At 34.7% G+C, this 15,898-nt stretch overlaps 1 protein-coding gene across 4 annotated transcripts in view; it reads left to right on the top strand.

Annotated features, from left to right (window-relative positions):
• The window catches only part of LOC136031204 (sushi, von Willebrand factor type A, EGF and pentraxin domain-containing protein 1-like), a 196,603-nt gene that overhangs the window by 74,254 nt on the left and 106,451 nt on the right, over positions 1-15,898 (top strand). For all 4 annotated transcript variants that reach the window (XM_065710568.1, XM_065710569.1, XM_065710571.1 and 1 more), the window contains exon 7: positions 9,897-10,070. In XM_065710568.1, coding sequence (XP_065566640.1) covers positions 9,897-10,070 — 174 coding nt within the window. The remainder of the gene's footprint in view (positions 1-9,896; positions 10,071-15,898) is intronic.

Genomic DNA, 15,898 nt, shown 5'->3' with positions numbered 1-15,898 from the left:
ATGAATGCTGAGACCTAAAACAATCACAGTGAAAATGGAAACCAAGTAAAGTTTAAATCAAGAACGGTTTACCAGAAGTAAGGACAGAGCTGCCCTCCCCAGTTACCCCAAAAAGGCTTTAGCTTTATTTTTGCCCTATTGAATACTAAATAGGTTGCTTCAAGAACTAATAATATCCGTTTTCAAAGCTTTATTTTGGCATCAATTATCTATACTTTATACGGAAAGGAAATTAAAAGGAAAATGTGGGACGAAATAGATAGATAGATTTATTCACACGAAAGCCCTATTGGGCCATGTTGACATGCGCAAAACAAGCGAGAAAATTACAACAATAAAACTTAAACTAAAAAAAAACTCTAATACTGATTATTTAAGAAAATCATCGCGATGCCTCATGAACTTTCCAGGACGAACTTTCCAATAAAGTAACACCTAATTTTCAAGATTTAAAAAATTTAATCTCACCCCCCTGACCTCCCTATCAAATATTTGCAGGCTTAATTTCAACGATTCCTTACATTACCTTAAAAAATGATGCAAAGACTCATCCACCTCTCCACAGATAGGGCAACTGTAAGACCATCCCTCAATCTAGCCCTCTCAGGTTGCCAAACCTAAACTTTCTGAGGCTCTAACCTAATAGCAACTAACCTAGATACAGTCCCTTGATCCATTTAAAACAATAGAACTAAATTGAAAGTCACAAATGTCTTTTTTCTAAGAAATTGAATGTTTTTTCCCCTTGAATTTGATTATATTTTGATTTTTTCATTTGAAGACCAAAAAACTCACTATTCAGAGCATATCATAAGAACAAAAAACCCAATTCTTATTATTTTCACATGAATTGCAAAAAATAAGATTGCCATAGGATTGCCAATCCCTCATTTGCAAAAGCCTTGAATTTCTTTTTGTGAGTTCCTGAAACCTAAACGTATTAATTATAATTTATCAGTTTACGTTTTAAAAGTTATATTTACACATAAAATTCCATATTACTAACGAAATTACTAGTCATCAGTTTTCTTTTTTGTTGGAAAATTAACGGGGTACACAGGTTAGATAGTTCCAAGGCATTACCAACTTTAGTGTTAACATATGCCACATGTTAAAAAAAAGTGAGGCCTAGAAGTGATAATAAGCTGTTAAAACGAATTCATCTTTGGTGATGGGGAGCTTTAAAATTTGTGTAGTCAGCAGGTGGTATTAGTTTATGATTTGCTTTTGAGGCTGAAGAGTATTGTTTCTTTTGCCACAGAGAGCGACTACACAGTAAAAGTCGTAAAAGACGTTCATCTTCAGAAAGGAAAAGGTTAGGTACTTGTGGTTAAGTACCTATTATTGGTTTTTGACATATAATTGAGGTTAAAAAGTATTCGTTTCCATCCGAATCTCGAAGCATGACTGCTATAGAAAATCATTAATATTTAAGGGCGAGACATTACGTGCTTGTGTTAATCGACTTACCTTCACTCGTTTCTGATAAATTTGAGAATAGGGAAATATTAGAAGTGAGGTAACAGGGTACGCAACTGTTATAAGTAATAATACAGCATGGTTAGGTCGTTTGCCAATTACTAGTAAAGTTTTCCTGTCTCAATTATAAATATGGAACCAAATTGTTTCTGCCACCAAATACAACAGGAATAAATTAAAAATCATAAGCTTCGAAGCAATGATACACATCGTTAGCTTATACATGCATATTATTGAAATAATAAGACAGATTGGGATAGGTTTTACCTTATGGGGTGAAGTGACACAGAATTAGCTTTTATCTTTGTTGTATTTTCTGATGTCGTAATATTGAATGGGTATCAGTAAACAGAGAAGTTTGATTTTAAGCAGAAACAGCGTATTTTGATACACGTTTTAAGGAACTTGTTATTTTTATTGAAGAAGGAATTCTTCTTGCGGCATATCATTTTGAAAGTTTCAAGGGGTTGACGGTTGCAACTTTATTCAATGGCAAAGCCCGCCATTGAACAAGCCATAATATTCAATAGCCAGCGAGGCTGATGAGAAGATGATCCGATGCTTCACTTTTACCATCTAGCGCATTTGGATTTGTCTAGGATTAAGCTGAAAGAAAGAGAAAAATATTTGTTATTGTAAAATGATAAACTGGTCATTTGGTCACACACATTTGATTGAATTAAGACCCATATCAAGACCTGATGATTGACAAAATGAAGAAATTTGCTGAATTTATTTGTATTCGCATTAGGTTTTTTTAATTAGCAATCGTAGCACTTAATAATGAACGCTAACTACGATCATTAGAGAAATAAAAAATGATAAATAAGGTCAGATGTCATATCCGCTTATAAAATATAGACATAACATATTATGGGTAAGGTGAGTAAAATGTAGAGGCAGATGGTAGCAAAATAGAATCGTGTTTTTGAAGCAGACGATTGCGCCTGTACGTCGTACCTGTGGCATAAGATTTACAGTAAGTGCAGATGATGGGTTATGTGGATTGGAAGTCTGTATGAGTCAATTATTGCCTTTCTATCGCACAAACGAAAAAAGAACGAATAGGTGATAAGACATAGTGAGATGAGTGACTCTTAAAGTAGATTTGTATGAAGGGAAATTGTTTGGGTTCGGAATCGCAAAGCATGAGTAAGATGAGGTTGAGAAGGTGAGAGATTCATTAGAGGTATGCTCTCACCAAATTGCATTTCATATCATAAGACCTTGTTAGTATATAACAAAGCTTTAGGACCCTATCAGTTGCAAGTACATTTCCTATGTCCGGTTCTTAGCCCACCTGCACCATCAAATGAACCAGCCGACACGTGCACAAAACCCACCCAATATGTGCAAAAAATAAAAACAAAGAAAAAAACGCATGGTTTTTTCTTTATAAAAATTTTGTTTTATGATGCAATAAGTGATTTTGGACTTGCTAAGAAAATCATATTCTATTTTACCGCATAAAAATCTCGTACAGAGAGCGTGTAAAATTGTTTCCCCAATAATTAAAAAACTCAATTTTATGCTTCAATAATAAGAATATGAATACTTTACCAATGATTTTCCCTCCCAATTGCAGCCCTTGTCCATTCCCTACGTCCCTTTTATTTGATTAAAATAATATTTACAGTTTCTTTCGGGGCTATTTAGTTTTCCTTCCAATTTTTATTTAAATACTAGTGGCAGCTAAAACTAACACAAAGAGTGAAAGATCTGTAAACATCCCCTGCCACAGTATAATTACCTGCCATGTATTTTATCTTTTCTTTTCAACCTAATTTTGCTTTTCTTATGAGTTGAATTTTTATTTAAATACTAGTGAAAGAGAATCTTACTAGCAAGTGCTAAAATTTGCGCACATCCCTGCTTTAATCTAAGCACCTCTCGTTTATTTTATATTTTCTTTCCAGCCTAATCTCATCTTTTTTCTTCGTACAATCTTTATTTAAGTACTACTTAATGCTAAAAATAGCTAAAATTAAAACTAAATTTCTGAAGAAAGTGATTTTTTTTCCATTAGAGGGTTTTGCTCTTGTAACCCCTTCAGAGATTATTTTCTTCGAGTCAAAAAGCTAGCGAGAAGTTAGTTAAAAAAAAAAAAAACGCCTAGCCTCTTGATAACTGCTAAAAAAACAAGAGCTAAGAGCTCGTATGGCACTTGTGACGAGGCGAGAAGAGCTAAGAGCCAAGAGATCATATGGTATGAGCTCTAACAAAATTCTATGAATCAATAGATTGATTTAAAAAGGAAAATAAGAGGCTTAATGCCGGTCAGGATTGTCAAAAAAAGCTCTGAGTCACGATGTCCTTCTAAATATCAAAATTCATTAAGATCCGATCACCCACTCGTAAGTTATAAATACCTAATTTTTTTCTAATTTTTCCTCTCCCTTTAGCCCCCCAGATGGTCGAATCTGGGAAAACGACTTCATCAAGTCAAATTGTGCAGCTCCCTGACACGCCTATCAATTTTCATCGTCCTAGCACGTCCAGAAGCTCCAAACTCGCCAAATCACTGAACCCCTCTCCCCAACTCCCCCAAACAGAGCGAATCCAGTACGATTCTGTCAATCACGTATCAAGGACATTTGTCTATTCTATCCACCAAGCTTCATCCCGATTCCTACACTCCAAGTGTTTTTCCAAGATTTCCCCCTCCAACTCTCCCCAATGTCAAACGATCTGATCGGGATTTGAAATAAGAGCTCTGAGGCCTGAATTCTTTCTAAAAATCAAATTTCATTAAGATCCGATCATCTATTCGTAAGATAAAAATACCCCAATTTTCACGTTTTCCAAGAATTCCAGTTTCCCCCTCCAACTCCCCCCAACGTCACAGGATCTGGTCGGAATTTAAAATAAGAACGTCACCAGCTCCAGTCAGAATTTAAAATAAGAGCTTTGAGACACGATATCCTTCTAAATATCAAATTTCATTGAGATCCGATAACCCGTTCGTAAGTTAAAAATACCTCATTTTTTCTAATTTTTCAGAACTAGCCCCTCCCCCAACTACCCCAAAGAGAGCGGATCCGTTTCGGTTATGTCAATCATGTATCTAGGACTCGTGAGTATTTTTTCCACCAAGTTTCATCCCGATCCCTCCACTCTAAGTGTTTTTCAAGTTTCACGACATCCTTCTAAATATCAAATTTCATTGAAATCCTATCACCTGTTCATAAGTTAAAAATACCTCATTTTTTCTAATTTTTCAGAAATACCCCCCCCCCAACTATCCCAAAGAGAGCGGATCCGTTCCGTTTATGTCAATCATGTATCTAGCACTTGTGTTTATTTTTCCCACCAAGTTTCATCCCGATCCCTCCACTCTAAGTGTTTTCCAAGTTTTAGGTTTCCCCCTCCCAACTCCCCCTCCTCAATGTCACCAGATCTTGTCGGGATTTAAAATAAAAGCTCTAAGACACGATATCCTTCTAAACATCAAATTTCATTGAGATCCGATCACCCGTTCGTAAGTTAAAAATACCTCATTTTTTCTAATTTTTCAGAATTACCCCCTAACCCCCCCCCCCCCCCCCAACTACCCCAAAGAGAGCGAATCCGTTCCGATTATGTCAATCATGTATCTGGGACTTGTGCTTATTTTTACCATCAAGTTTCATCCCGATCCCTCCACTCTAAGTGTTTTCCAAGATTTTAGGTTTCTCCCCCCCCTCCAGCTCCCCCAATTTCATCAGATCCGGTCAGGATTTAAAATAAGAGCTCTGAGACACAATATCATTCCAAACATCAAATTTCATTAAGATCCCATCACCCATTCATAAGTTCTTGAGTGTGTTAGGTATAATACATAAGTACCAGTAATTTTCTTTCAAAAGGCCACAGACTAATAGAACCAATTTTCGTTGTTTTTTAAGTTTATCACCCCCCCTAAAAAACGAACCAAGAGCCTGTGTATGTACCTGCAGTCCTTTGAGTCTATCGAAATATTCAACACCCGACTTTAGAATAATATCATAAATGATTACCTTGCCCTTTTGATTTAGCGATACCGTTCTTTATAGGTAGGAATTTTTTCATACATTTCAGTTACAATTTTATCCTTATCTTTTGACATAGATTCTTTGAATGACCTGCTTATCAAATTCATGGAAAACGTTTTAAATGCGTATTTAAATTGCGCATTTGAAAAGGCGGCCTTTGAAACAGGTGAGCAATAACTGGGGTCCGCGTTGTCTGTGCTCAAAGGACATGGGAACTAATTAAAAGTCAATGGCTAAGTTCACGAATGTAAAATCATCATTGATGACTGTCACAGTGTAAAAATATTTTCCCTTTACTGTGATGACTGGAACAGTTACATCCGCAGGACTTTGCTTCTTAGGGAATTCCAATTTCGTCAGCAATAGTTACAGCTTAGAGGTATAAGCCTAGAGAAGGAAACATGGTAAGAAAACATTTCATAATACGCACAATAGCTGTAGCTTACACCTTTTGCATGGATCCCCCCTATACTTTACCGCCAACCCACCTTCCCCTAAAAAGCAAATATATAATCCAAATTATATAAAACCAATGCACTCTGTCACCCATCACTTGTTTTCCAGTTCTTCTTTTAAACAGTTAATTCAATTAATAAGTACAAGGTATGAAACAAGAGAGACGCATTGGGAGAATAGAGGGGAAATATATAATTTCGACTGTATATTTATACATTAAGGGGGGGGGGTAAAATATAGGGAGTTCCATGCAAAATCTGTTTGCTACAATTGTTATGCATATTGTATTCTTATCATGCTTCCTTCTCAAACATGTTTCCTTCTTAACTCGTAAGTTAAAAATACCTCATTTTCCTAATCTTTCAGAATTAACCCTCGCCCCCGCTCCCCCAAAGAGAGCGGATCCGTCTCGGTTATGTCAATCACGTATCTAGGACTTGTGCTTATTTTTCCCACCAAGTTTCATCCCGATCCCTCCACTCTAAGTGTTTTCAAAATTTTAGGTCCCCCCTCAATTCCCCCCAATGTCACCGGATCCAATCAGGATTAAAAATAAGAGCTCTGAGACACGATATACTTCCAAACTTCAAATTTCATTAAGATCCGATCACTCCTTCGTAAGTTAAAAACACCTCATATTTCCCTAACTCCCCCAAAGAGAACGGATCCGTTGCGGTTATGTCAATCACGTATCTAGGACTTGTGCTTATTTTTCCCACCAATTTTCATCCCGATCCCTCCACTCTAAGCGTTTTCCAAGATTTTAGGCCCTCCCCCTCAATTCCCCCAATGTCACCAGATCCAGTCGGGATTTAAAATAAGAGCTCTGAGACACGATATCCTTCCAAATTTCATTGAGATCCGATCACTCCTTCGTAAGTTACAAATACCTCATTTTTTCTATTTTTTCACAATTAACCCTAGCCCCCCCCCAACTCCCCAAAACAGAGAGGATCCATTCCGGTTATGTCAATTATGTATCTAGGACTTGTCCTTATTTTTCCCACCAAGTTTCATCCCGATCCCTCCACTCTAATTGTTTTCCAAGTTTTAGGTTTCCCCCTCCCAACTCCCCGCCCCCGTCACCAGATCCGGTCGGGATTTAAAATAAGAGCTCTAAGACACGATATCCTTCTAAAATTCAAATTTCATTGAGATCCGATCACCCGTTCGTAAGTTGAAAATACCTCATTTTTTCTAATTTTTAAGAATTACTCCCCTCCCCCCAACTATCACAAAGAGAGCAAATCAGTTCCGATTATGTCAATCATGTATCTGGGACTTGCGCTTATTTTTCCCATCAGGTTTCATCCCTATCCCTCCACTCTAAGTGTTTTCCAAGATTTTAGGTTCCCCCCTCCAACTCCCCCCAATGTCATCAGATCCAGTTGGTATTTAAAATAAGAGCTCTGAGACACAATATCATTCCAAACATCAAATTTCATTAAGATCCAATCACCCGCTCATAAGTTAAAAATACTTCATATTTTCTATTATTTCCGAATTAACCGGCCCCTACTCCCCCCCCCCAGATGGTCAAATCGGGAAAACGACTATTTCTAATTTAATTTGGTCCGGTCCCTGATACGCTTGCCAAATTTCATCGTCCTAGCTTACCTGGAAGTGCCTAAAGTAGCAAAACCGGGACTTTAGGTTTTCCCCCTCCGACTCCCCCCAATGTCATCAGATCCGGTCGGGATTTAAAATAAGAGCTCTGAGACACAATATCATTCCAAACATCAAATTTCATTAAGATCCAATTACCTGCTCATAAGTTAAAAATACTTCATGTTTCTATTTTTAGCGAATTAACCGGCCCCCACTCCCCCCAGATAGTCAAATCGGGAAAACGACTATTTCTAATTTAATTTGGTCCGGTCCCTGATACGCTTGCCAAATTTCATCGTCCTAGCTTACCTGGAAGTGCCTAAAGTAGCAAAACCGGGACCGACAGACTGACAGACTGACAGACAGACAGACCGACAGAATTGGCGATTGCTATATGTCACTTGGTTAATACCAAGTGCCATAAAAATCGTTGTTTATTCAACGTACGCACAACATAAATAATATGCATCATGTGCCAGTACTATTTTCAAACAAGGCGGTGAGCATAACAGGGAACTTATATTGCTGTCAAATTACTCAGATGATATTTCCTTTGAGTTAATTTTTAATATTTCCCAAGTAGGTATGCTGGAATATTTTAAAGGACTGTACTTTTCTGAACCTTAGAAATAAACTTCTGCTTCGTTAAATCGAAAAAAAAAAACAATATAAATATTTTCTAATAATGTAAGTTTCATTAAATCGGAAATTCTCTGTCTCAGGAATAACACGGGTGAAGTTCAAAGATTTTTCAAAAATTCCTGGGTAATTATGTGTTGGCTTTTAGTTTCCAGTCGTTTATTCCGATCTTTAATCCTAGTTCCACAAGTTATGGCAAGACCGCCCAATCAATTCTAAAAAGTATCACGATCAAATACTAAAACAGTTTATAATGGACGAGAAATAGTGATCCTTGAAGGTATCAAATTCTCTTAGATTCCAACCAAACGTTGCTTGCAAATAGTTTTTGTGTACCTGCCATAAATCTTATGCAGAATGGTTTTATTTTATTCAAAAACGAAGTTTAAAAATAAACAAATAAAAGAAAAACTGTTCATTTCTTTTTCTAGCGTATCGGTGGTTAGCTATACTTCGAGAACACAGTCAAGTTACATTTGATACAATAGATTTTAGAATAAAATTTAAAATTAAGCATCTTCCTGGACTGTGAAAGCTACTTTGCGAAAACGGAAGTAAACTGTGAACCTATTTCAAGATGAAATTGATATGATTCCAAAATATTTAGATACGTCAGAAATACCCGATGAAACTTCTTAATAATAAATATGGACCTATGGCTGTATTCTTTCATATTCAAATATTAACTTAAAATTAATAGAATAGGTGCTGATTTTTCGAAAAGAGCAATTTAGTCTCTACTCTGAAAAGATGTAGAAGCATAGGACTTAACTGCATCTATATTCAATGAGGTTTGACGTGTGTTTAATGCTTAGTTGTATCTGGGGAAAATAGTTGTTTTACAAAACTTGTTTGGAACTTTCAACAACTAGGGGAACTCCTTGATAAGGATGGAAATTCAGAAAAAAAAGGAAAAGATCATCGTGAACTTTTTATTTATGAATATTTCACAAGATTGTTGGTGCTTAAGCTTCTAATATTAAGAGCAGTTAAAAAATCTGTGCTAACAGATTTTTTGAGTTCTAAAGTTTTACAATCTAATTAAGAAATCCACTCTCAAAAGTTTTGAGAGTTTCAATCTCTCACAAAATATGACACTGATTTATAATGCGTGTCTATGCTCATGAATTATAAGACTGGTTGCATGACCAGTAGGGTGGAATGAAAAATATAAAATTGAAAATGTAGGGTTGCTTTTTGATATTAAGTGATTCTTGCCAATTTTTTGAGGGGACTAGAAACGAAAACCTTAATTGTGGGGTACCATTAATTCTCCCAATATTAAAAAAAATTGACAGAAAACTATTTTTGTCTCGCTATTTGTGTTTTATTATTTTTGTTTCTTTTTTTGAAGTTTCCTTTAAAATTAAATCTTGAACATTCTTTGGAGTCAAATATTTCTTTTTTATACTTTGCACGCTTCTGCTAAGGACCAAATGATTTTTAATAGTATTCCAATCGAACCAATTATTCGGTATAAATTATTTTCATTGTAAAGCAGTAAAAACACCTAAGGAACACACGAGACAAAAATATGAAAACTACATTTGATCTCTCGCATTTTCTATTCCTCTGAATGGAATCACTAATGTCAGTCACTTATAGGCTTCATGTCGCTACTAAAGTAAATATATGAAAGAAGCAGGGATACATTAACCATGGACACAAAGATTTGACTTTGGCTAACAACCTATTTTGTTTCAGCTGTTCAGTGTCCCATGCCTGGAAGTCCAGAGAATGGTCGGGCAATTTTTACAGCTGTTTCATACAACTCAGTCGTCTCTTATGAATGCAAATACGGATTCCAACTAATGGGAAATCCAACTCGTCGATGTGGTAATGATAAAATGTGGATAGGAGAAGAGCCTTCATGTAAAGGTATTAGTTTAGTATTTATGGTATATTTTTTTTTCTGTATGAAAAATAATTGCTTAAGCTCGTAAAGACCAGCATGTTATTAAACTTCAAGGATAAATGGTAAATTAAAATAAATTTGAACTTCAATCCTACTTGAAAGCATTTGCCTCGTGTCTTAGATTTCTAACGTTTTTCAGTTCCAATCAACTTGTTCCACAAAGAGCGGAAAGTGGAAAGTCTAGGAAGGAATTTGTGTCGTAGGTAATAGTTAAATCACCACAGTGTGCATTTAGTGTATATTGAAAACTACCCTAAATAAAAAGGAAATAATTCTCAAAATAATCTCAAAATGAAAACTTTTATTCACGCAAAAAAAAAAAATCAAACTGATCGTGGTAGGTAACGAATAAATAAGGAAAGACAAGACCCACTAGTAAACGAAACTCTAAAATAACGGAATTAAGGTAAGCATTAATCAGGAGTGTATTCATTTTGTTGTTGTTTTTTTGGGGGGGAGGGGGGTACAAACGGATTTTTTGGGGGGAGAGAATTGTGAAAAACGCATCAAAAATTTATTTATATTCGTTTTTTTTAAGTTTTTACGAGTCAGACAAACATTTCCAGGGGGAAGTACAAACTCCTAACTCCCACTGGATACGTTCTTGCGATTAATACATTCAATTTGCCTCTTGTGCTGATTCCAAATATGTAAACTTCATCAAATTTAATATTATCCATCAAAAGCCTGAGAAACTTGGCCTAATTTTGAAAAAGGGGGAAACTCCCCCAAAAGTCAAAGGATCTTAATGAGAAACACATCATCAGATTCGGTATATCATAAAAACCTACTGAATAGACCTCAAGCTCATATCAACGAACATGAGAAATTTTTTATTTGTTGTTACAAGAAAGTTCACTGACGCATGATTATTTGTTTATTGTTTTTTCAAACCATTGGTCCTAGGAGATTGGGAGGGGGTTCATTCAAACGGAAATAAAAAAATTCTTTTGCATCATTTGAAACCAGGCTATAACTAAATAAAAAAGTTTTTTTTTTCAACTGAGAATAAGGAGTAACATTAAAACTTAAAACCAACAGGAATTATTACGTATGTGAGGGGGGTTACCCGTTTATTAACTCTTGCTTTTTGCCCTTAAGTTAGACTTTTCGTCAAAATTCTTTAAGACAGACAGCTCCAGCCCAAGGGTCATTGAATTTGAATGAAAATTAATTTAAAAAACTTTAAGACTTTCGAACAGTTCGTGGTAAAGAACTGTAAGTAAGGGTTGGACTCGGCTCACTAGTAACCAAAACTCTAAGAAACAGAATTTTGCATATATGGATATATTGAAAGAATCAACTTATTTGACTGATTCCAAATGTATAAGATTCATTAAGTTTAGTTGTACTCTACAAAAGTTACAAGCCTGAGAAAATTTGCTTGATTTTTGAAAAAAAAGGCAAAACGTCCCCTAAAGAAATCTTAAAGAAAATCACACCGTCAGATTCAGCGTACCAGAAAACCCTGCTGTACAAGTTTTAAGGTCCTATATACAAAAATGTCGAATTTTGCATTTGTTGCCACAAGGCAGATCGAGGATGCACATTTATCATGTATATATATATATATATATATATATATATATATATATATATATATATATATATATATATATATATATATATATATATATATATATATATATATATATATCTATATATATAAAAATAAGTTGTCTGTGGATCTGTGGATCGTGGATCAGGTGACGTCACCTGAAAAAACTGGATCAGGTGACGTCAAAACTGAAAAAACTAAAAAAAGGCAAAAACTACAAAAAAAACTAAAAACTAATAAAAAAAATAAAAAAGCTAAAAAACTAAAAAAAACTAAAAAAAGGCAAAAACTACAAAAAAAACTAAAAACTAATAAAAAAGCTAAAAAACTAAAAAAACTAAAAAAAGGCAAAAACTACAAAAAAAACTAAAAACTAATAAAAAAAATAAAAAAGCTAAAAAACAAAAACTACAAAAAAAACTAAAAACTAATAAAAAAAGTAAAAAAGCTAAAAAACTAAAAAAACTAAAAAAACTAAAAAAAGGTAAAAAACTAAAAAAAATAAAAAATAAAAAAAACTAAAAAAAAGGAAAAAACTGAAAAATAAGCTAAAATAAAGGTAAAAACCAATAAAAAACTAAAAAGAAAAAAGGAAAAAACTAAAGAAAATTTTCATCTAAAAAACTAAAAAAAACTAAAAAAGGTAAAAACTAAAAGAACTAAAAAAGAAAAAAATAAATGACGACACTCAAAGAGAAAGCGACCAGGACAAAAGGAATGTTCGATTAGCAATCAACAAAGCACCGGGACACAGGGAGTATAAATGACGACCAGGACATAAGTAAAAAAAAAAAACTAACAAAACTAAAAAGAAGGTAAAAACTACAAAAAAACTAAAAAGAAAAAAAAACTAAAAACTAATAAAAAAACTAAAAAATCTAAAAATCTAAATAAACTAAAAAAGAAAAAAAAAAGGAAAAAAATAAAGGAGAAAAACAAAACTAAAAAACGAATGTATATACAGACCGGGACACCGGGATACAAATGACGACCGGGACACAGGGAATATAAATGACGACCGGGACACAGGGACACAACTACAACGGGGACACCGGGGGAAACAGGGGGATATAAATGACGACCGGGACACCGGGACAGGGAATGGTCGATTAGCAATCACCATCAACAAAGCTCAAGGGCAATCATTAGAATCATGAGGTATAGATCTGAATACAGATTGTTTTCCCATGGACCATTATATGTTGCATGTTCAAGAGTCGGTAAACCTGACAATCTATTTATATGCAAAGACAATGGGACAGCAAAGAATGTTGTATATTCGCAAGTTTTACGTAGTTAAAACCATATATATATATATATATATATATATATATATATATATATATATATATATATATATATATATATATATATATATATATATATATATATATATATATATATATATATATATATATATATATATATATATATATATATATATCTATATTCACAGGTGGGACATAGGGACACAACTACAATGGCGCGTAACTATTATGGCGCGTAACGACTTACGCGCGCGGGGGGGCTTGGGGGGGGGCGCGAAGCGCCCCCACCAACTAGGTGTTGGGGTGGCGCGAAGGCCACCCCAACAGCTAGTATATAGATATATATATATATATATATATATATATATATATATATATATATATATATATATATATATATACATATATATATATATATATATATATATATATATATATATATATATATATATATATATATATATATGTTTGTATGTATTTATAAATCATTTTTATCTTCTTTCCATACAAAAATACACTTAAAGGAGTATGGAAAAAGAAATACACATAAAAAAAAACATTTATCATTAGAAACACTAAAAATACACTAACAATGACTCATAAATGATTAATAAAACCCCACGGAAAATCTACGACTGACTCAGATCCTTGTTTGATGCTGCCTTTTATAACATCCATCTTTTTTCATATCTTAAAAACTCCATAACGTTTGGAGATATAACTGTTTCGGGACAAATAGGAACACGAAGAAAATACCAACGAAATTTGAAATAGACAGACCCGAATTTTGTTTTTGTCGAGGATCTGACGTCGTAAAAACTTGCATAATGACACTAGAAAAAATACATGGGGAGTAAAAAACGAGCTATAAAACCAACCAAGTATTTTTTTTGTCAAATTGAAATTCAACTGTAGAGAAACGTCCATAGGACTTTCCCAACTTCTCTATCAACACATTTAATGTTAGTGACCTTGTTGCTCGAATTTAATCCCGAATGCTAGTCCAAGGTGCATGCAAGACGCATTGGCAAAATTTGAACCAGGGCTTACCTGAATTTTTGAATTGGGTGGATGATGACAACCAAAAACGAGAAATTCAGTTTTAGCAGAAGCGACTGCCAGCCCGATGTCAAACAACTCGGCATAAAGGCTCTTCACAGCGGCCAGCAGTGGTTACAAATTATTAGACATCAGAAGAATGTCATCTGTATACGAAATGTGACTTGCGTCAATAGATGGCTCGTTAAGAAAATGCGCTTTTCTGCGGATTGTACAGCGGATGGTATTGTCAAGTATTGCAGGACTTAACACTGAGCCCTGTTTTGCTGTCATAAATACTTTTGACGCGGACACATATAGAAGAGTTTTGATACCATTGTCACAGGGATGCACAAATGAATAGGTTTATGCCACTCCTCCAAAGTGCTAAAACTGCTTAGAGTGTAGGATCGAACCAAATGCTTTAGAAATATCTATTGCACGAACATATAAGGGTTTCTTCATTCTCTCATATCTTTCCAAGATTCACATGAAAACTGCAAGTGCATTCCCAACACTAAGACCTGCACGAAAACCAGACTGATGATCTCCCTGATCACAGCTATTCAAAATTTTTAAAAAACTAATTTTTTTCAAAAATTTTCGCAATAACTGAACAAACTGTAATTCGACGATAAAAGTCACAAGATTGAGGGTCTGTATTCTGTTTTGGGACACACGTCATAATGCTCTCGCATAGTGCAGCATTTACCAATTGCTGCGCAATACAAGCTTAGAAAAGTAACGCCAAATGCTCGACTAGTTTTGTGGTACCATAAATCAAATGTTCAGGTTGAATTCCGTTAGAACCAGGAGCTTTGCCTTTTTTAAGGAGACGAATTAGCGTAAGAACTAGCGTATTAACGTAAGATAGCGTGATTGAAACAAGATTCTGGCAGTGATCTAGTTGAAAAAAATGGTGAAAGATAATCTGCCGAAAAGTTGTGTCTAGTGATGGGGGGCTATCAGATAATCACGAGGAGAAGTGTTTTTCCCCGGAAGCTATATAAATAGAGTTAGAATGCGAATATAGCGATGAAGTGAACTTTGATACTTTGCTCCATTGTAGTTGCGGATGATTTCGGATATATCGAGACAGAATAAATACTTTCCTTTTCTTGAAGAGCAGTACAGCTTTCCGGTACTCCTTTGTAGTTGATTTAAGAATCCTAAGAATTAAACCAGATCTAAGATGACCGCAGTACTTCCCAGATCCTAAACCAAAACTTGTAACAGTACTTTGCAAGTTGTAGCTGTGGGTCATCGCTCCAGCCCTTTTTCGTGTATCAACCCTAATTCTATCAGATAGTACTGCCACTGAAGTGGCTACTTTAATCGAATGAGTAATCTTAGTAAGATAGCAATCTAAATCAAGGCTGCTGCCATACAGTGTTGTAGAAAGAAGATAAAAACAAATTTTGATTTTAGACAGCCTAGAATCCAAAACACTGTGATGTAGTGGTATATCGATATTATCTCAATGCATCTTCCAAAACCGCTGAGGCTGCTGACTGATTTTTGGAACAAACAAATTCACACAAAAATTTAAATGTAAATGGTCACTTGTTAACTTGTCAACAGATTCGTCAATAATGACACTCTCAAGTTTCAGGATATTTCAGAGAACAAAATTAAAATCGGAATTAGAACCAGAATGGTAAACGTAAGAGAACGATTTGGACTTTGAAAGCAATTATATGTCGTTTAGCATTAAAGAAAGGAGCAACTGTGTAAAAGATACAACAACATCTTTGAGGTCTGAGTTACAGTCAAGACACATGACAAGCGATTTTTTTGATGACTTAACTTTATGCAGTAATTTGGACAGGGACGCACAAGCTGACGTATATTGTCGGCTGGATGTAGAATTTCGATGATTAGTTGGCATATAAACACATACAAGAGCAATGCTACCTAAATCTACTGC

The sequence above is a fragment of the Artemia franciscana genome, chromosome 9, assembly GCF_032884065.1.
Source record: "Artemia franciscana chromosome 9, ASM3288406v1, whole genome shotgun sequence".
NCBI classification, from domain to species: domain Eukaryota; kingdom Metazoa; phylum Arthropoda; class Branchiopoda; order Anostraca; family Artemiidae; genus Artemia; species Artemia franciscana.
Note: the sequence above shows the minus strand (reverse complement) of the source record. Positions and strands in the feature narration are given on the sequence as shown.